This window comes from Malaclemys terrapin, chromosome 21 (assembly GCF_027887155.1).
Source record: "Malaclemys terrapin pileata isolate rMalTer1 chromosome 21, rMalTer1.hap1, whole genome shotgun sequence".
Taxonomy (NCBI): Eukaryota; Metazoa; Chordata; order Testudines; family Emydidae; genus Malaclemys; species Malaclemys terrapin.
The window spans coordinates 20963372-20985198 of NC_071525.1; the positions used below are offsets into that span (position 1 = coordinate 20963372).

At 62.0% G+C, this 21827-nt stretch overlaps 1 protein-coding gene across 1 annotated transcript; it reads right to left on the reverse strand.

Moving 5' to 3' along the window:
* Positions 1 to 12126: 12126 nt before the first annotated feature.
* On the reverse strand, positions 12127 to 16647 carry LOC128827198 (toll-like receptor 13). The gene is made up of 2 exons (XM_054011007.1): positions 16574 to 16647; positions 12127 to 15996 (listed from the first exon to the last, which is right to left on the reverse strand). Exon 2 carries the CDS (start codon positions 15951 to 15953, stop codon positions 13086 to 13088), a length of 2868 nt encoding a protein of 955 aa, XP_053866982.1. The 5' UTR covers positions 15954 to 15996; positions 16574 to 16647; the 3' UTR covers positions 12127 to 13085.
* Between the last annotated feature and the right edge of the window lie 5180 nt (positions 16648 to 21827).

Below are 21827 nucleotides of genomic sequence, written 5' to 3' on the forward strand. Positions count from 1 at the left end.
TGCTCTACCATTGTAAGAGGCTCTACCAAGCAGTAGGGGGCGTATCAGTCATACCAGGAAGCATTCTGACACAGTGTTACAATCATGATGTAGCTGTTGATGTTGCTATGGGCTCCTATTTGGCCAGAAAGTTTGTTACTTGCCTATATTAGACATCTCCCCTCTGAAATTTGCCCTGTTAGGAAGCCGCCTTGAAGTGAATTTGTTTCTATCTACAATGTATTTGAGTCCAGTGGCAGAAACTGAACAATTCCACTGAGATATTCTGCTTTTCTTGGCCTTTTATATAAATGCTTTTTTCTCCCCTCCCCCATCTTATATATGCATCCTATTGGTATATATAACTATTTTTACAATCATTTGATTGAGGTTCTGGGTTTTATTTAATATGAAAGTTATTATTTAATTGATAATTGTGGTCCAGGAACTTCTTTGTGTCAACTGGCAGAGGACAGAGGGGGCATAGAGTATTACAAGGATCCCTGCGACAAGTATATGCACCATAGTTCACAAAGAGTGGCATACTAGGTCTCTACCAGGTGCCAATACGTAGCTCATGAAAATCATTGTGAAAGATATGTAAGGATAATATTTAAGAAATTAGGTATCTATACTGGAAATTATGTTCTTAATGCCTTGAAGTGAAAGGCAGGTCACCGAGCGGTGAACGGCCTCAGATAGGTTTTGTTCAGGCAGGGTTGGAGGCGCTAATCTCTATGGCTGGTCCTGTGCGTCTCACAAGGTACATCTATTTGCATACAGAGCCACCAGCTAGTCAAGATTGTGAAAAAGACAAGGGATCCCGAAATCGAAGGGACACACAGCAGGAAAACATCTGGGTTATGAATAAAGATTAAAGAACTGTTTTGCTATATTTGGGGCTACATACCCTGCACCTGACAAGCTGATGGAGTGGCTTGTTTCATGAAAAGGGGATCCCAGCCGACCTGGTTGAAAAGCTCTGGTAATCAATACTTTATTAAAGCTGAGGGTATCTTGTTAATTAAGTCTAGGCCCTAAAAAGCATGTTATGATTTTATCTGTAACCATTTGTTTCCAATATTTCTACTTGCTATCATTTGAATGAACTTGGATTTGTTCTCACTATAACCTCTGCTGCGTGTTAAGTAGAGCGGTGATCTGAGGTGTAACTGGTAAACTGGGGTGTCCTGTGCCTTTGGGAACAGCGAATCTGTGACTACTGTGAGTGGCCAGTGGAACAGGGGCTGTGCGCTCCAGGGGGATACGCAGAGGGCTTGGAAAGTGCCTATCTCTGCGCCGCAGAGGGACAGCGAAGCCTGCATAGGCTGAGAGGGGAATGCTTGTGGTGCCTGGGGCTCCTGGAATCAGGGAGCTGATCCGCAGCAGGTACAGACAAGATTGCCTCATGCTAAGAGCAGGTAGTAGTGAGGTGCCCCACAGCCCTGGTACCCCTAGGAAGTGTCACAATAATTATTTAATTATTAGTTGAATCAGCAGCATAACTAGCACATAAAAAGCACTTTTCATGTCACTGTAGAGGCATCTGTTCATAAAAAACAGGGTTCATGTCCTCTATAAGATTCCTCATCTAAGCAAAAAGTACTTAGTAAGCTTACTTGACTGATGTTCTGCCTTTTCTTTTTTTCCTGTTTCAAACTGCCAGATTTACGTGGTGGCCTGAAGGTTTTAACTATAAGTGTAAAAAAAACAAACAAACTGAACACGTTCCCAAATGCTGCATGACCAACATTACTGAAATTGTAAGTGTCCCAGGCAGGAAGTTGGCAGCCGTTTCATGTTCTGACTGTCACAGAATCACAGAAATCAGAGATAGAGAAGCTCTAAGAAAGTCCTCTCAGCCCTCCCCAAGCTGTTACAATGGAACTGGTTTCACTGTGCAGGGTAACTATTTAACAAAGCAAGTTGTAAGGACAGAATGTGAGGCTAATGCTTTGTTATGTAAGAAACTGCTCTTCACTCATAAAAATTATTTAATATTTATAAATAACATACAGTTTGAGTGCTTGAAGCTGCCTTTGACGTAGCCGCAGTTTGATTCTATCTGAAACCATAAGCCCCAGGGTAAAGCAGGTGTCACAGAGTGGTTCAGACCCTTTGAACTTCCCTGTACATGTTCCACATTTCATGCTGCCTTGCTGCTGATACAGGATGTTTGTGAGTAAAAAATAAACTGTTCAGTTTTTAACCTGAATGCCCCAGATTAGAGCAAGGAGAGCCTCACGTTGCAACCCTTGTGGTGAATTAAAGTATCACGTTAAGGAGCTCCGAAGTGAATCTTCTCATTCTCCATGGCGGGAAGGGTGAAAAGTCAACATGAGCCCTTTGAGGCTGGGGACTATGTGGCAAGGAGCTGATTCCCCCAAGGATCTTTTAATCAGTGGAGATGCCCAGTAATGGTAGCTCAGTAAAATTAAGAGTCACTTCTTTGCTCTATTACCTAAAGGTTTTGGTGTCCAGTCTTCATCAGACTCAGAGTCGTATATGATGGGGTTCTGGGGCCGTCGACCACGACACATAAATGCGGGTTTCGGGGTAGGAAGCCCTAACAAAGAAAGCCATAATAAGCAATAACAGCTGACATGATCTGAGTCTTGCTCATGCAGTGAGACACCTTCCCAACACCTTGCACTGGGAATACAGGCACGGGAACCTGGTGGCAGTGCCACGTGCTCTAATCTGGAAGACCTGTGAGACTCGCCTGGCACCTTAGGACTCCTACTGCCCAGGCCACAGGGCTTGCAGCAACCTCAACTGCCTCCAAGGCTCATCACAGAAACAGCAAATGGAGAAGCCAGCACATTCACCTAAGGTCTGAAATGGGGGGTGCAGAGTGTGAGAGTGTTTTCTATACCGGATTTATACTCTGGCTTCTCTCTGCCCCAAGGACACAAACTCTCAATGTCTCCTCCCTCCCAAAACGAGGAAGTCTTAAAGGAGGACTAAATACAACATCTTCAACTATTCAGCTGCTTGTGGCACTTGGAGTTGCCTTTTCACCCCCAGCTGGCCCTCTCACCTAGTTCAACCATAAACTCATAGTTCCGCTTCATGTTCCTGTAGCGGGTTTTCTCCCAGGCTCCCATCTCTGCCCATTGCTCCTTAGGGAAGTAGATGGACAGTTCTTTGAATTCATCTTCCACCTAGTCAGGTGAAGAAAAGTGAAGAAGTGGGCTGTAATCCACGAAAGCTTATGCTCTAATAAATTTGTTAGTCTCTAAGGTGCCACAAGTACTCCTGTTCTTTTTGCGGATACAGACTAACACGGCTGCTACTCTGAAACCTGTCACAAGTGTGTTATGTTCACTAGTCACCATCCGAATTTTCTCAACAAAAGGGAACACTTCCTTCCCTCCCTGTCCATCCACCCTAGAATAGCAGCAAATCTCTTGGGCAGAGGGAGGTGTATGGAAATTGGCCCTGTGCAGCATCTCATCTCCTACCTTTTCCACTGACTGACCATTTGGAATGGAAACGTGAGGGTCTAATTTTAAATTAACCTCCTGGGCCTGATTATTATCTCTGGCCTGGAGACAGGGAGTGAGCAGCTTCCATTGGTGCTGGGGGTCTCAGCCCCATGGCTCTTGCCTCCCAAGGCCCAGCGGCATGTGCTCCTTCCCCGGCAGGTGGAATCCTAGCTGGCTCTGCTCCAGTCAACCATCACTCTGGTGCCCCAGATGCTCTCCCCTCCTGCAATGGGGAAGATGAGACAAATTTCCCAGGTCCCCCTGGGGGTCACCTGCTCCCAGCAGCTGCTCCCCTGGGCTCCTCACCTTGGAACTCTCGCCTGCTTTCCTGCCTTTCTGCTCTTTCCTCTTTTCTGATGCTCTCCCTTCTCCAGCATTGTCACTCATGGTGCCTGACAACTTGCCCTGCTGCCCCAGTAAACTCTGTAAGGGGACAATAAAATGAGGGCCCCACAGCCCAGGCAAGTTCCGCTTCTGGAGTTCAGCCCTTTTTGGGGTTTTTGGGGTTCAGCCTGAATAGGGGTCCTCCTGCCTCACAGGCTTAATCTAGTTTGGGGTCTACCCTCATCATCCCCTGAGGCTCAGCCCGGGTTGGCGTCTCTCCCCTCGGCCCCTGGGGCTCAGCCCGGGTTGGCGTCTCTCCCCTCGGCCCCTGGGGCTCAGCCCGGGTTGGGGTCACTCCCCTGGGCCCCTGGGGCTCAGCCCGGGTTGGCGTCTCTCCCCTCAGCCCTGAGGCTCAGCCCGGGTTGGGGTCACTCCCCTGGGGCTCAGCCCGGGTTGGGGTCTCTCCCCTGGGCCCCTGGGGCTCAGCCCGGGTTGGCGTCTCTCCCCTCAGCCCTGAGGCTCAGCCCGGGTTGGGGTCTCTCCCCTGGGCCCCTGGGGCTCAGCCCGGGTTGGGGTCACTCCCCTGGGGCTCAGCCCGGGTTGGGGTCACTCCCCTCGGCGCTGGGGTCTCCCCACACTGACTGGATTGGTCAGAATTGGGCTGCACCAGCCTCTACCCCAACAACCCTTCGCCTTCGTCTACCAGAGCCCGCCAAAACCTCTAGCCAATCATCGAGGGGCATTGGTACATTGTGGCCAATCAGCGTGGGGCGAAGGGACGGCAGCCGCCAATCAGCGGGCAGCGCGGGAAAGAGAGCCGCTGGTCTCGCGCCCGGCAGAAAGCGGCCAACGGCCGCGGCGCGAGGCGAGGAGAGAGGAGAGGGAAAGAAACAGCCCCGCCCCTAGACAAGAAGGGTGGGGCATTCCCGCCCCGAGGGGCCGGTCAGCCACGCCCACTCCGCGAGGGGCGGGGGAAGCCCTGCTCGGGCAGTTGGAGGAGGGGGCATGGAGGTGGGAGGGGCATTGGGGGAGGGGGTCTGTGGGGAGGGGTCTCTAGGGGGATTGAAGGGAGGTGTATAGGAGAGGGGTCTATAGGGTGGATTGAGAAGGGACCTGGGTGGAGGGGTCTCTGGGGGCATTGAAGGGAGTGGGATGGAGGGGTCTCTAGGGTCATTGAGGGGGGGTCTCTGGGTGGATTGAGAAGGGTCCTGGAGGGAGGGGTCTCTGGGGGCATTGAAGGGAGTGGGATGGAGGGGTCTCTAGGGTGGGATTGAGAAGGGACCTGGGGGGAGGGGTCTCTGGGGGCATTGAGGGGGGGGTCTCTGGGTGGATTGAGAAGGGTCCTGGAGGGAGGGGTCTCTGGGGGCATTGAAGGGAGTGGGATGGGGGGGTCTCTAGGGGCATTGAGGGGGGGTCTCTGGGTGGATTGAGAAGGGTCCTGGAGGGAGGGGTCTCTGGGGGCATTGAAGGGAGTGGGATGGGGGGGTCTCTAGGGTGGGATTGAGGAGAGGGGGTTGAGGGGAGAATCCCAGGGGGCCTGAAAATAGGGTGCTGGGTAAGAAACCCATAGGACGGGGTTCTCAACCTTTTTCTTTCTGAGCCCCCCCCCCCCCCATGCTATACAAACTTCACGGCCCAAAAGCCAGGGCCGGCGTTAGGGGGTAGCAAGCCGGGCAGTTGCCCTGGGCCCCACACCACAGGGGCCCCTGCCAAGCTAAGTTGCTCAGGCTTTGGCTTCAGCCCCAGGTAGTGGGACTCGGTGCCCCAGGCTCCAGTCCCATGTGGCAGGACTTTGGCTTTCTGCCCTGGGCCCTAGCGAGTCTAATGCTGGCCATGCTTGGTGGACCCCTGAGGGCCCTGGACCCCTGGTTGAGAACCACTGACATAGGGGATCTGGGCGCAGACCCAGACCCCCACCCATGGATTCAGTTCAGAGAAGTGGGGAGGGAGCTCACTGATCCCCCATTCCCTCCTGCCCCTTCCCCCCCACTTTAAGTGCAGCTCCCTCCACACACTGTGAACCGAGTTGCTGGGGTCTCAGCACAAGCTCCTGCCGGGTTAGGGCCTGTCACCCTTGGGTGAAGGCCTCCTTTCCTTCACACCTCCCCAGGGGTGCTACCTGGCCCCCTCACCAGCAGAGAGGCTGAGGGCTGAACAGGCCATGGGGCCTGCACCCCTGCCTCAGCCCTCGGGGGTTTCCCCGCAGGGTGGTATGAGGACGGGCTGTTCCCGTCCAGGCAGACCCAGCAGCGTGGAAGCCATGCCCGTCCAGCAATGCTAAAGCCAAGGACGCAGTTAAAGAGAAGAAGACCTGGGGGCTGGGAGGGAATAGATGATGGCTGGAGCCATGAACAAGCTCGTGTCCCCATGGTGCTTTGTGCGGTGTGTTTGTACAGCGCCTGGCGTGGGGGACGCCGAGCTGGACACTCTTTGCATTCCCCCAAACAGCCACTCGAGGGCGCGGTGGCTCCATTCCCCGTTAGCTGCGTGGCGTTGGGGAAGCAGGCAGGGGCAGAGCTGGGGCGGCTGGCACTGCAGGGCGGGTATTGAAAGCTCTTTGACTTTGCTCCTTGCAGCAGGAGCAGCAGCCGGCATGAATCCCTGCAGCAGCAGAAGGGCAGGCAATGACCCCGGCCTCGCCCCCTCTGCCCCCCAGCTGACAGCATCGCAGCCGGGACACCACGGTGCCGGGCAGAGACCCGGCCGAGTCAAGCGCCGCAAAACCAAACGGGAGCGCAACTCTGCCAAGTTCGGCAGGAACGCTGCGGTCGGAGGTGCGGAGCAGAGGTCTGGCTGCAGGATGCTTCAGAGGATGCCGGCCCCGGGCTGGAGCTTGCACTGTGCTGGGCACGCCAAGTCCACCCCTCTACCAGCCATCAGAAGGATCTCCGGCTCCATGCCGGTCATCATAACCCAGCACAGGCTCACCCAGCATCTGGGCATGTTTAACAGGGAGGTGAAATCCGCCAACATCGAGAGGCTGCTGGATCCCCGAAGCGAGCGAGAGACGGAGACCGAGACAAGTGCTGCGATCCCTGGCGCAATCAGCCAGGCTTGGGACCCCTGCGCCCCTGGCCAGACATGCACGCCAGACACACAGCATGGGACCAGCGCGCCTGCACCCCACGCAGCGGGCGAAGGGCCCCAACCTACAGCTGCGCCAAGTCACTCTGAAACCGCGGCGGTGGAGACAGGAGAGTCCCAGGCCGAGGTCCCTGCTCCCCGGGACGAGAAGGAGAACGTCCCTCCGAGTGGGGCCGAGCCAGGCGGTGTCACCGCCGCCATGAGGGAGCTGGCCCAGGAACTCCAAACCCATCTCGACCTGACGTCGACGTTCCCGGGACGCAACCTGATCAGCGAAAGACGCCAGACAATACTCAGCACCCTGCTGGACCGGCACCAAACCCTGCCCGATCTCTCTGCCCTGATGGTGCATAACAAGCCGGGCGGTGGCTCTGCCCAGGGAGGTAAGGGCCTGTGGCCAAGGGCGTGCGGCGGGGCGGGGGTCAGCACACTCATGCCATCACTACAGCGGTCATAAGCTAGGCAGGGACAGGCCGGCTTAGTCCTTGGAGGGGAGACTTCCGCTTGTCCCAGGGAGCGGGGTGTGGGGTTCAATAGGGGCCGCTCTCCCCTGGCAGCCAGTGCTCGCTCCAATGCCTCAGTGGGGCGCTAGGGGCCTGTGCTGCAGGGAGTGGGGCAGGGGCTCGGTAGGGGCCGCTCTCCCCTCTCACTGTCAGTGCTGGCCCCAGTGGGGCCCTACAGGGCCTGTGCTGCAGGGAGTGGGGCAGAGGCTCAGTAGGGGCCACTCTCCCCTCTCACTATCAGTGCTGGACCCAGTGGGGCCCTACAGGGCCTGTGCTGCAGGGAGTGGGGCAGAGGCTCAGTAGGGGCCGCTCTCCCCTCTCACTGTCAGTGCTGGACCCAGTGGGGCGCTAAGTCTTTCAGATGCACATCCGAGCCCCTGTACTTTAATTCAAGTTCTCTGGGGTCTGTCCCCCGGAGTTGGGGTGCTAGCCCTGCTGCCCTGGCTTCCATTCTGCCTTCTCATCTCCCCGTGGCAGTTTCCCTAGTTTGCATCCCAGGTCTCCCCCAGAGGCGGGTGCAGTGACTCTGCGGTTCGGGGCTGGGGGTGGGCGCGATTGGTGCATCCGCCCCAGAGGCAGGTGCAGTGACTCTGCAGTTCAGGGCTGGGGCGGGGGGGGCGATTAGTGCATCCCCCCCAGAGGCGGGTGCAGTGACTCTGCGGTTTGGGGCTGGGGGGGGCGATTGGTGCATCCCCCCCAGAGGCGGGTGCAGTGACTCTGCGGTTCAGGGCTGGGGGGGGGCGATTGGTGCATCCCCCCCAGAGGCGGGTGCAGTGACTCTGCTATACTAGCCCCCTGCGGTTCTGGGCCGGAGGAGGGGGGGCAGATTCATATTCTGCCCCGTCACTCTGAAGAGGCGTCTGGCCCACGCTGCGTTTGATTCCTGCGTTTGCCCAGACTCCTAATTTTCTGCTGCCCTCAGCTCTCAGGAGCCCAGGTGCCAGGGGGCAAGAGCTGCTGTTGGATACGGGATCAAGTGGCAGCGGGAACTCTGAACAGGGCATTTCAGGGAAGAGGAGAAGGGGACAGGACGTGCTGGCCTTCAGGAGCCCCAGCCCTGTGCACACGGTCATTAAAACGGTGAGTGCCCTGTGGTCCCTGGAAAGCCCCCTGCCCCCTACCCCAGAACCTAGTGGCTGGAGGGCCATAAAGACACCTTCCTCTATCTCTGGGGCAGCCAACCCCAGGCCCTACCACCTGCTGGGTTGTCAGTCCAAAGGCCTGTCACTAGGCCTGCCAGACCCATTTCCAGTGGGACTCCAGGGGACAGGGAGAGGACCCAGTGACTTTCCAAGGGGGGTGTCTTTGCCTGACTGACTCATGTGCATGGCAGCATGCATGCGGTACTGGTGAGGGACAGACCGCAGGACGAGAGCGAAGGTCCTCGGCCCATGGGGAGGTAGAGACGTCTGGTCAGGCAGAGCTGGCCTTGCCTCACAAGGACATGTGGGCCGGGACTCAGGAGCCACGGGGCTGGGCTGCAGTCGGTACAGACTCGCTAAGCCAGTTCCGTTGCAGAGCACCCCGGTGCGGAGCGCCCCAGCCCAGCCCCACATGCCCCATCGGAGCCAGGCACGCCGGAGCACACTGCCCACACAAGGGCGGAATCGGCAGATGGCCCCTGCCACCCCCAGCACTTGCCCTGTTTGCTGGCGTGCCGTCCTCCTGCTGGACAAGCCAGCCCCCTTCTCTTTCCATGCAGGGAGCGAGGAGAGCGACCCGAAGGGACGACCTGGAATCCCTTGGCGCATGCGAGCTGTTTGGCCAGCCCCCCACAGCAGCTCCGTCCCACCACGCGCTCCTGTCCGGCTCTGCCCTACACGCATGCACAATAGCCACCTTCGCCCCCCAAGCGCCAGGCCCCCTGCCCAGAGCTGCTCAGTGCTGTGGGAGATCCTGGGAAGCCATCTGGGAACCCAGGACCAGGCTAGAGAGAGCCAGCATGGCCTTTAGGCCAGCCCGAAAGGCGCGTGCCTCCGAGGGACACGGTCAGGGGCACTGGATGCCATTTGCAGCTGGGGATTCGGTGCGGACCTTGGGTCTGGGTCTGGACAGCAGGAGCCCTGCGGAGTGCCCCTTGGCTAAGCCCCCCCAGCATCCCTGTGCCCACTGGCTGAGCCCAGAGCTGTGGCAGGTGCTGCAGACCCAGACCCAGACCCAGACCCAGAGCAAGCGGCCCCCACCGGAGCTACACGCTTCCCAGCCCATGGCGAGAGCCGCCCCGGAGACACAGACCTCCTTTGATGTCCTGAAAAGCATCTGGAGCCCGAACCAGCCCAGCCAGGCAGCAGAGGTCCTGGCCCCCCGAGCGCTGGCGTGGCCTCGTCCGGGGCACAGGGCTGTCTCCTGGGAGCTGTGCTCAGAACCAGCGCTCCTCCCGCAGGCCTGCTCGCAGCACAGGCCGGGGCCTCACCTGGAACCGCTCCTGCCACCCGGAGAGGCTCGGAAGCCCAGGCATGCCAACGGGCTGCTGTCGGTGCTGGGGAAGCCCAGAGACCACTGCCAGAAGCCGGCATCCGTGGAGCCAGTGAGAGCCTCCACCTGCTACCAGCCATGGGACTCCAGAGCCGCCACCCCCAGAGCCTGGGAGCTGCCGGAAGCCATGGGGGAAGGCTGCCCCCGTGCTGGGGGGTGGGAGGGCAGGTTCCCCCTGGTGGGGGCCCAGCAGCTATGCACACTCCGGCAGTTGCCCATGTCCTTCTTCCCCCCCTCGGAGGCGCTGGAGCATGGCTGCTCGCCACCGCCCACTCTGCACGGATACCGGCTGGAGGAGGGCAGCCCTGAGGCCTGGGTCTTCCCCCGCATGAGGCTGTACTGAGAGAGCCTGGCACCTCCGGCTGGACTGGGGCGCTCGCTGCTCCCTCCGGCTCCCAGCTGCCTTTCCAGGAGCGCGGTACCGGGATCCAGTGTGTCATGGCCAGGGGATCCGCCCCCTTGGGTCCCCCAGGACACCTCCCCAGCAGGGGCCCCCCAGAGCTGAGCCCATGTTTAGAGGCTCCTCAATAAAGGCCAGTTGTCACTGAACGGCGCTGTGGGGGTTTCCTTGGATTCACAGCCACTTCCCCCTCTCGCCAGCCCCGTTCCCAGGCGCCCGCTTGGGATTAGCACGGGGCAGGCAAACTTTTTGGCCTGAGGGCCACATCGGGTTTCCGAAATTGTATGGAGGGCTGGTTAGGGGAGGCTGTGCCCCCCCCAAACAGACAGGCATAGCCTGGCCCCCACTCCCTAGCCAACCCCCCTACTTCTTGCCCCCTGACTCCCCCCCCCAAGACTCCTGCCCCATCCAACCCCCCCTGTTCCTGTCCCCTGACGGCCCCCCCCGGACCCCTGCCCCATCCACCCCTCCCTGTCCCCTGACCGCCCCCAGACCCCCTGCCCCTGACAGCCCCCCGCTGCCCCATCCAACCCCTCCTCTCATTCCTGACTGCCCCCCCCCCCGGACTCCTGCCCGCATTCAACCTCCCTGTTCCCCGCCATGTGACCACCCTGACCCCTATCCACACCCCCGCCCTCTGACCACCACCCCAAAGTCCTCTGCCCTCTATCCAATGCTCCCTGCCCACTTACCGCGCTGCCTGGAGCACCGGTGGTTGGTGGCGCTAGAGCTGTGCCGCCCGGCTGGAGCCAGCCACACCACCACGCAACACACAGACCGGGTCAGGCCGCGGCTCTGCCACTGCGCTGCCCCAGGAGCTCGCCGCCCTACTGCCCAGAGCATTGCGCCGGCAGCGGGGTGAACTGAGGCAGAGGGGGAGGTGAACAGCGGGGGAGGGGGCCGGGAGCTAGCCTCCCCGGTCAGGAGCTCAGGGGCCGGGCGGGAGGGTCCCACGGGCCGGATGTGGCCTGTGGGCCATAGTTTGCCCACCTCTGGATTAGCATCACTGCCCCCAGGAGCATGGGCCGTTCCCAGAGGCTCTGTGAGGCCAAGGCAGCCACGCATGCACTGTTCTTCAGAGCCGGAGCAAAGGCCTGGGGCCAGGAACCGTGGATGGACCCTGCCACTCCCCCTCCATGAGCCCCTCTCGCAGAGAATTGCCATTAAGAAAACTGTCCCCGAGATGCCCCCCCCCCCCCCCCCGCGAGGATCCGCAGAAGCCTCAGGCAGTGGGATTTCCATCCCTGATGCTTTGGTGCCGTAGGCGGCAGGACGTGTCCCCCTGCCCCCACAGGGAGATGGCTGGCTGAGCGCATCCCACTCTGCTCCTGCTCCAGGGCCACAAACTAAACTAGGGACCCAGATGGCCGGGGCTGGCTGGCTGGAGAGATGGAGGGATAGACAGACCGACAGCTCTCCCCCCAGGCTGACTGCACGGTTACGCCCCGGGACACAGCCTCGGTCGCTGAGTCCCCGTGGCCAGGCCGTCACGCTGTCAGTGCCAGAGCGCTCACGGCTTTCGTGGTGGCTGTTCCCCCCGCCGCCCCATTGCCCCCGGAGGGCATTAACTGGGAGTCGGGATTGCTCTGACCCTGGGAACTGTAATTTTCAATTCTGCTGCTCTGCCTTGTCCCCCCCCAGCCCCTAGACACCCCCCCCATGGATCCAGCCCCCTTCGCCCCCTCTCGCAGAGCTGCCATGGTTTTCCAGCCTGTGTCCTCTGGGTGCCCAGGCAGAGAGCAGATCTCGCCTGGGCCCTGGCCCACCTGCTCCTCCTGGGGACTTTGTCTCGGCATTAGTGGATGTCCTGCAGCAGCAGCCGTGTGGGTCCCAGGAGATTAGAGAGAGAGGGTGGGGGAGGGGATCTCTTTTATTGGACCAGCTTCTGTGGGGAGAGACAAGCCCGAGCCACGCAGCTCCTCTGCAGGGTCCATGTCCGTCCCCCACCCCGGCCTGGAAAGTGCGAGGGCAGGGTGAGGACTGCAGCAGCAGCTTAAGGGGCCCGGCTGAGGGAGACTGAATTCCCAGATGGAAGGAACAGAAGACAGGTTGTTCTGAGTCTGGGAGCCAGGACTCCTGGGTTCTCTCCCCGGCTCTGGGAGGGGAGTGGGGGCTGGTGGGTTAGAGCAGGGGGGGCTGGGAGCCAGGACTCCTGGGTTCTCTCCCCGGCTCTGGAACGGGAGTGGGGGCTGGTTGGTTAGAGCAGGGGGGGCTGGGAGCCAGGACTCCTGGGTTCTCTCCTGGCTCTGGGAGGGGAGTGGGGTCCAGTGGGTTAGAGCAGGAGGGTCCAGGAGTCCTCTGCCCCAGATTGGCTGCATGACCTCAAGTCACCTCCATAGAACAGGGACATAGACAGCTCCTGGGTGGGGGGAGGAGAAGTTAATTCGTTCCTGTGGGAAGCACACTGAAGATAATTCAGCTGTCTGAGGGAATTCTGTTCCCTTCCTCCCTGCAGGTCCTGGTTGTCCCCAATGGGCAGCTGCCACATCCCAGCTCAGAATTTACCTACAAGTTCCTCTAGTGCTGTTGCTTCCAGTGTCCCCCGAGATGAATTCAAACTGGGCTCGGGTCCCATTGCCCAGTTCTGTCGCTCACAGGGCTCATTCGACCACGAGGCCAGGTGGGGGCTGGAGGCTCCTACTCCCAGGGAAGCCAGTGGCAAAACTCCCGAGGGACAGGACCAGGCGGAGCCTCAGAGACAGAAACAGGCAGGCTCCTTGCTGTGGGCGCTAGAGGTTGTGAGGTGGGGAAGCTGCTGGTGATAGAGGAAGTAGTGGGCTGTAGGGGATGGGGATTGACAGGCGTATAGAACCACTGGAAACTCCCATTTCCTTAGCCAAGCTGGGATGTGGACTCTAGGAGCGGCTTATCTTCCTCGTCAAATGGATACAAGTCCTCCTCCTCCTCCTCCGTGTAGCTGCCTTTCAGAGCCTTCCGTAGCTTGGTCCAGAAGAGCCTCTGGGCCGCAGGCTCCGGGGGCCAGCTGATGTAGGTCTTCTTGAGCATCACCTTCCTCATGCGGTGGTAGGCGGACAGCTCCCTGTCGGGGATGGCCTCCAGGAGCACCATCACCAAGACGTCCTTGAGCTCCTCGAAGAGCCGGTAGCTGGCCAGCTGGATCTCCAGAGAGCACCACTCACTATGCAGGTAGCTGCGGCTGATGACACAGATGGTCTTGCGGCTGTTGTAGATGCTATCCACGATGTTGTCGACAATGCTCTTCCCCAGCTCGAAGTCCCGGTGGTGCAGGCAGAGGCGGAAGGAGCCCTTGCAGCTCTCCAGGCTCGGCACCAGCTGCTCCAGCACCCACCCCTCGTCGGCAGAGTTGTAGGAGACGAAGGCATCGTACTGGAAGTGCTCCCCATCCTGCCTTCTCCAGCGGTCGTTCACCCAGGAGCGCAGGATGTAGAAATGGTATTTGAGCCGCCAGTAGGCCCGGTGGTAGACCAGGGGGAGCAGCATGAGCAGCAGCAGCGCCGGGGTGGTGACGGAGAACAAGTACAGCCCCACGTCCAGGAAGCAGACGTGTGTGTCGAAACTGTACACGTAGCCCAGCTGCTGGCGGGAGTCACAGGAGTAATTGTAGAGATACACCACCTGCACCCACCTGTTGGTCAGCCAGTTCTGGAACCACAGGTTCTCGCAGGTGCAGCTCAGGGGGCATTTGCGTAGGTCCAGGTACCTGAGCAAGCCCAGTGCGTTGGCCACGCTCACGTTGACGGTCTGCAGCTGGTTCTTGGCCAGGAGCAGCGAGGTCAAGTTGCTGAGGTTCCCGAAGACCTCCAGCGTCAGCGAGTGGAGCCCCACGTTCTCCAGGTTCAGTTTCTGCAGGCGGCGGAGGTTTTTGAAGATCCCAGGCGGCAGATCTTGCATGCCATTGCAGCTGTCAGCCAAGCTCAAGTACTGCAGCTGAGCAAGGTCGTCAAAGGCATCTGGGGAGATGGAGAGCAGCTTGTTCTCTGACAGATAGAGGGAGCGCAGCGAGGCCAGGCCTTGGAAGAACTTGGCGGGGATTATTTTCATGCCGTACGGCTGCTGAGCCTGTAGCTTGAGATCATAGAGTTTGTGCAGGTGCCTGAAGGGTGGGCTCTTGTGCTGCGTCTTGGTGATGTATTGCAGTTTGTTGCCCGTCAAATCCAGCACCTCCAGCGTGGCCTGCACCGGGTAGAAAATGTCACTGCTGATCTTCTTGATGCAGTTGCCATCCAGGTAGAGTTTGGAGAGGCTGCTTAGCCCGCTGAATGACTTATTGGTCAAGTTGCGGATGTTGTTGCCCCCCAGGTCCAGGATCTGGAGCTGGCCGAGTTTCCCGAAGACCCAGGGGAAGAGGATGGAGACGCGGTTATTGCGGAGGTTGAGGGTCTGGAGACTGACCAGGTCGGCGAAGCTGGACTTGTAGAGGTCGGTCAACAGGTTGTTATCCAGCCGCAGCTCAGTGAGGTAGTACAACCCCTTCAGGGCGTGTTTGTCCAGGTAGGCGATGGTGTTGATGTTGAGGTGGAGGATGCGCAGATTGGGGGCGTATCTGAAGGCCCAGTATTTGACTGAGAGGATGCGATTGTAGCGGAAGCTGATATTCTGCAACGTCTTCAAAGAGGAGGAGCTTTGGCAGGTGCTGAGTCGATTCAGCAGGTTATGTTCCACCACCAGGCTCTCCAGAGGCTTGTGCTGCCACTTGTCCACGCAGTCCAACCACCTGAGCTTGTTCCACGAGAGGTCCAGAGTCCGGATCGGCGGGCACAGGGCGAGGGACACGTTCCTCAGCTCCCGGATGTTGTTGCTCTGCAGCCGGAGGTGCTTGAGTTGGTGCTTGCCCAAGCGTTGGCAGACCTTGCTCACGCCTTCGTTGCCTAAGTGCAGGCCGGAGTAGTCCAGCCTGCGAGGCCGCAGGCTGGACACATTTAGAAGATGGAAGACATCCAAGGGGTTCCCCTTCAGCAGCAGGTAACTGAGGTTCTGGAGCTCGGCGCCAGCAAAGGAAGTGACGTTGGAGATGTTGTTATAGGACAGGTCCAGGTTCCTGATGTGACGCAGGAGCTGCGGGCCGCCGCCGTCCACGGCCTGGAGTGAATTGTTGCACAGATGCAGGATGGAGAGGGAGACGGGGAGTGGACAGCTGGAACTGAGAGAATTCAGCCTATTGCAGGACAGGTTCAGCACCCGTAGTTTCATCAACCCCTGCAGGCTGCAGGCCACCTCGGCGAAGCTCACCAGGCGGCAGGAGTACAGGTCCAAGGTGCGGAGGTTGCCCAGGGGATGCAAGGCGTGGGGGTGAATCGTGCTCAGGGGGTTATTGCTCAGGGAGAGGTTGATGAGGTTACCCAGGCCTCGGAAGGCTCCTTCGGACAGGTTGGCCAGGTGATTGTTGGACAAGTTGAGCGTGTGCAAGGCGCCAAGGTTCTCGAAAGCCCAATCCTCTATCATCTCCAGGCGGTTACAGACCAGCTGCAGCTGCTGCAGGTGTGGCAGGTGGCGGAAACTGGCCGCAGGCAGGCGGCTGATGAAGTTGTGGGAGACGTTGACGAACGTGGCATTGGGCGGCAGGTCGCCCACAGCGCTGATTATGTCCTTCAGGAAGCGCTGGATGCACCGGAAGCTTTGTGGGTTCTCCATGGACTGGATACAGTTCCTGAAGCCGTAGGCAACCGCCCCGGGCATGAGGAGCAGCAGTAAGGCCAGGAGGGAAAATACGGGGCCCATCCTGCCTCCCCGGGGACTGGGGGCTCTCCACACTGGCACAGACCTAGAACCAGAGGGTCGGTATGAGTCTCTGCTCTGAACCGCCTGGGGCAGAGGGGCAGAGCTGAGCACAGGGCCCCGGGGGGCCTCAGAGACTGAATGAGGACTGCCTTGGGGTGGGGGGCAGGGTCTTGGCATCTATCCTGGCTCTAGGAGGGGAGCGGGGTCTGCTGGATTAGTGGGGGCTGGGAGCCAGGACTCCTGGGTTCTTGCCCCAGCTTTGGAAGGGGAGCGGGGGCTGGTAGTTAGAGGGGGGGGGGAGCCAGGACTCCTAGGTTCTTGCCCCAGCTTTGGAAGGGGAGGGGGGGGCTGGGAGCCAGGACTCCTGGGTTCTTGCCCCAGCTTTGGAAGGGGAATGGGGGCTGGTAGTTAGAGGGGGGGGGAGCCAGGACTGCTGGGTTCTCTCACCGGCTCTGGGAGAGGAATGTGATCTTGTGGGTTACAGCAGGGGGGCTGGGCTGGGACTCAGGACTGCTGGGTTCTAGCCCTGGCCTTGTATGTAGCTGCACCCCATTGCAAATTCCTGTCTTATTCCCAGCAGCCCTGGGTGGTTTGTGGTACCACTGGGGGATGGTTCTCACCTGGTGTGTCCCGGCGCAGGGATGGGGAATCGCTCAGGATCCCGGCAGGCTCTGAGCTGAGCTCCAAGGCACGGTCCGTCTCTCTTCCTTGCTGGAGGAGGCAGTGAGGGGTGCTGGGAGTTTTGCCAAGGAGGCGTCTGAGACTTTGAATGAGGAAGTGCTTGGGAGTATCATTTTCAGTCACATTTTGGGCGGACACTCAGTGGGGTTACAGCTGCACAGAGCTAGGGACAACTGCTGCAGAAAGGCCCACAGCAAGGGGGCAGGACTCCTGGGTTCTCTCCTGGCTGTGGAGGGCAGTGGGGTCTGGTGGGTTAGAGCAGGCGGAGCTGGGAGCCAGGACTCCTGGGTTCTCTACGTGGCTCTGGGAGGGGACGGTTGTTGCCGGGACTGAGGGGGAGAGGAAGCACTCGATAGAGCAGTGTCTGGGGCACAGACAGAAGAGGGGATCTGGCACGTGCGTTTGCCCCTGGGAGAGCTTCCTCCCCCACACCCGCTCCCTGCTGCGGTGGGCCCCACGGCTCCAGAGCCAAGGCCCACTCCTCCCTTGCCATCTCGCAGGGGGCCAGGTAGCGCCTGTTTGGAGGGGTGATGCGTCCCGGGAGCAGGCCAAGGGAATCCAGCTGAAGCCCCTTTCACTTCTCCTTTGCGGGGCCCTGCGATTCCGCTGACAGGACCCAGCACGCTGCAGGCAAGCAAACCGCAGCCCGTGTGCAGGGGCCACCTGCCCCCACAGCGGCTGATTCGGGGGCGGGGGGAACAAAGTGGGAATTTTCTGTCGTATTTTTGAGTCCTGGGTGTGCCTCAGTTTCCCCTGCACGGCTGCCCAGCCGGGGAGAGGGGTTCCGTCTGCACTCGGGCCAGACTCACAGACATGGGGGAAGTGAAGGGGCCTTAAGGAACTGGCTGCACCCAACCCAGATCAAGAGAGGATGCCAGCCCCTGGCTGAGCCCGAGGCCTGAGAGAGGTGGGGCGGGTCCTGGGATCTGACCGTGGAGATCAGACACACGGAGCCTGACCGTGGGGTCGTGGCAGGTTGGCCGGGCTCTGGCTGACCAGGCCGGACTCTGCATTGACCGTAGGGTGACCAGATGTCCGGTTTTTGACCGGAACCCCCTGCACTGCTGACCGGGCCCTTGACTGTCTGGTTGGCGTCACCGCGCAGCAGCTGGCATGTCCCCCCTCCGGCTCCTACACGTAGGGGTAGCCAGGGGGCTCCGAATGCTGCCCCCGCCCCAAGCGCCACCCCTGCAGCTCCCATTGGCCAGGAACCACAGCCTGGGAGCTGCAGGGGCGGTGCCTGCAGATGGGGCAGCGCGCAGAGCCGCCTGGCCGCGCCTCCATGTAGGAGCCAGGAGCTGCTTGAGGTAAGTGCCCCCTGGAGCCTGCACCCCAACCCCCTACCCCAGCCCTGATCCCCCTCCCGTCCTCCGAACCCCTCGATCCCAGCCCGGAGCACCCTCCTGCACCCCAACCCCCTGCCCCAGCCCTGATCCCCCTCCCGTCCTCCGAACCCCTCGATCCCAGCCCGGAGCACCCTCCTGCACCCCAACCCCCTGCCCCAGCTCTGATCCCCCTCCCGTCCTCCGAACCCCTCGATCCCAGCCCGGAGCACCCTCCTGCACCCCAACCCCCTGCCCCAGCCCTGATCCCCCTCCCGTCCTCCGAACCCCTCGATCCCAGCCCGGAGCAACCTCCCTGCACCCCAACCCCCGCCCCAGCCCTGATCCCCCTCCCGTCCTCCGAACCCCTCGATTCCAGCCCGGAGCACCCTCCTGCACCCCAACCCCCTGCCCCAGCCCTGATCCCCCTCCCGTCCTCCGAACCCCTCGATCCCAGCCCGGAGCACCCTCCTGCACCCCAACCCCCTGCCCCAGCCCTGATCCCCCTCCCGTCCTCCGAACCCCTCGATCCCAGCCCGGAGCACCCTCCTGCACCCCAACCCCCTGCCCCAGCCCTGATCCCCCTCCCGTCCTCCGAACCCCTCGATCCCAGCCCGGAGCACCCTCCTGCACCCCAACCCCCTACCCCAGCCCTGATCCCCCTCCCGTCCTCCGAACCCCTCGATCCCAGCCCGGAGCAACCTCCCTGCACCCCAACCCCCGCCCCAGCCCTGATCCCCCTCCCGTCCTCCGAACCCCTCGATCCCAGCCCGGAGCACCCTCCTGCACCCCAACCCCCGCCCCAGCCCTGATCCCCCTCCCGTCCTCCGAACCCCTCGATCCCAGCCCGGAGCACCCTCTGCACCCCAACCCCCGCCCCAGCCCTGATCCCCCTCCCGTCCTCCGAATCCCTCGATCCCAGCCCGGAGCACCCTCCTGCACCCCAAACCCCTCATCCCTGGCCCCACATCAGAGCCCGCACCCCTGCCGGAGCCCTCATGCCCCCCCACCCAACCCCCTGAGCCAACCTGGGAAAATGAGCGAGCGAGTGAGTGAGGGTGGGGAGAGCGAGCTGTGACGGAGCAGGGAGCAGGGCAGATTTGACCTGGGAATGTTGCAGGGGGGTTGCAGTGGGGATGTGGGACTTCCCTTGAAGGAAGCTACCTGAGCTGTAACCTGAGCCAGGAACGGGGGTGGGGAGAATTAACACCTTCTGCCCGGGAGACTGAACAAAGGAGAGGAGCAGCGGGAGGAGTTTGGAGTTTAGTTTTCGGTGGGGGCTGGGTGGTGCAACGCAGGGAACCCCAAGCTGGGGTCTAAGCTCCCTGAACCTCCCAGAGGGACCTAATTGAGGGGGTCTGGTCGTACCTACACGCTCTGCTTGAGACTGTGTTCCTGTCCTTAAATAAACCTTCTGCTTTACTGGCTGGTTGAGAGTCGCAGTGAATCTCGGGAAGAGGGGTGCAGGGCCCTAACTCCCCCACAATCCGCAACACGAGCAACGGGGGGGGGGTGTGTGGAGTGAGTGGGGGGCGGGGCCTCGAGAAGGGGCGGGGCATGGGTGTTCGGTTTTGTGGGAGTAGAAAGTTGGTGACCCTAACTGACCTTCCCAGTGTCAGCGCCCCGGGCTCAGGGCCCCCAGGCCACGGCCAGAGCCCGAGGAACCCGAGTGTTGCAGATGCTGCCCGGCGTCCCTGCCACGGGCACAACACCCCCAGGAGCCCGGCTCGGAGGTGTGGGGTCTCCCCAAGGGAAGGGGGGGATCCTTGGGGGTCCAGCACGTTCCCAAGCTGGGGGTGTAGCACAGGGCCGGTGGCTTTGTGCCAGGCAGACATTGGGGGGGGGCTGCAGATGTGGGTGTAGCGGGGTGCAGTGCCTGGGTGGGGGGAGGTTGGGTGATGGGGAGCAGTCCTGGGAGGGCTGGGTGCGGGGGGGGGGGCCTGAGGGGTGGTCCTTTCTGGGGCCGTTCTGCTCTGGAGAGGGCACCTTGTCTCTGCAGGGCAGGGGTGTGCCCAGTATTGGGGGGGCTGGATACTGGGGGGACAGTCCCAGGGAGGTTGGGTGATGGGGGCATTGCCTGACTGTGGGGGGACAGTCTGGGGAGGGACTGCGGGGCAGTCATTGGGTGGGGGGCTGGGTGCAGGGGGGCAGGTTGCGGGGGGACAGTCCCTTGGTGGGGGTGGGAGGGCAGTCCCTGGGTGCGGGGGGTGCGGTCCCTACCAGCCAGAGTCTGCACCAGCCCGGTATGGGTGGGAGGGGCAGTCCCTGGCTGAGGGGCAGTCCCTGGCTGGGGGTGGGTGCGAGGGGGGCAGTCCCAGGCTGGGGGGTGGGTGCGGGGGGCTGGGTTTGGGGGGGTCGGGGAGCAGTCCCTGGCTGGGGGGTGGGTGCGGGGGGCTGGGTTTGGAGGAGCCGGGGGGCAGTCCCTGGCTGGGGGGTGGGTGCGGGGGGCTGGGTTTGGGGGGGCCGGGGGGCAGTCCCTGGCTGGGGTTTGGTGCGGGGGGTCTGGGTTTGGGGGGGTCGGGGGGCAGTCCCTGGCTGGGGGTGGTTTTGGGGGACAGTCGCTGGCTGGGGGTGGTTGCGGGGGGGCTGGGGGGCAGTCCCTGGCTGGGGGTGGGTGCGGGGGGGGCTGGGTTTGGGGGGGCCGGGGGGCAGTCCCTGGCTGGGGGGTGGGTGCGGGGGGCTGGGTTTGGGGGGGTCGGGGGACAGTCCCTGGCTGGGGGGTGGGTGCGGGGGGCTGGGTTTGGGGGGGTCGGGGGACAGTCCCTGGCTGGGGGGTGGGTGCGGGGGGCTAGGTTTGGGGGGCCGGGGGGCAGTCCCTGGCTGGGGGGTGGTGCGGGGGGTCTGGGTTTGGGGGGGTCGGGGGGCAGTCCCTGGCTGGGGGTGGTTTTGGGGGACAGTCGCTGGCTGGGGGTGGTTGCGGGGGGGCTGGGGGGCAGTCCCTGGCTGGGGGGTGGGTGCGGGGGGGGCTGGGTTTGGGGGGTCCGGGGGGCAGTCCCTGGCTGGGGGGTGGGTGCGGGGGGCTGGGTTTGGGGGGGTCGGGGGACAGTCCCTGGCTGGGGGGTGGGTGCGGGGGGCTGGGTTTGGGGGGGTCGGGGGACAGTCCCTGGCTGGGGGGTGGGTGCGGGGGGCTAGGTTTGGGGGGCCGGGGGGCAGTCCCTGGCTGGGGGGTGGTGCGGGGGGTCTGGGTTTGGGGGGGTCGGGGGGCAGTCCCTGGCTGGGGGTGGTTTTGGGGGACAGTCGCTGGCTGGGGGTGGTTGCGGGGGGGCTGGGGGGCAGTCCCTGGCTGGGGGGTGGGTGCGGGGGGGGCTGGGTTTGGGGGGTCCGGGGGGCAGTCCCTGGCTGGGGGGTGGGTGCGGGGGGCTGGGTTTGGGGGGGTCGGGGGACAGTCCCTGGCTGGGGGGTGGGTGCGGGGGGCTAGGTTTGGGGGGCCGGGGGGCAGTCCCTGGCTGGGGGGTGGGTGCGGGGGGCCGGGTTTGAGGGGGCCGGGGGGCAGTCCCTGGCTGGGGGGTGGGTGCGGGGGACAGTCGCTGGCTGGGGGTGGTTGCGGGGGGCTGGGTTTGGGGGGGTCGGGGGACAGTCCCTGGCTGGGGGGTGGGTGTGGGGGGCCGGGTTTGGGGGGGTCGGGGGACAGTCCCTGGCTGGGGGGTGGGTGCGGGGGGGCCGGGTTTGGGGGGCCGGGGGGGCAGTCCCTGGCTGGGGGGTGGGTGCGGGGGGGTGGGTTTGGGGGGGCCGGGGGGCAGTCCCTGGCTGGGGGGTGGGTGCGGGGGGCCGGGTTTGGGGGGGTCGGGGGACAGTCCCTGGCTGGGGGGTGGGTGCGGGGGGCCGGGTTTGGGGGGGCCGGGGGGCAGTCCCTGGCTGGGGGGTGGGTGCG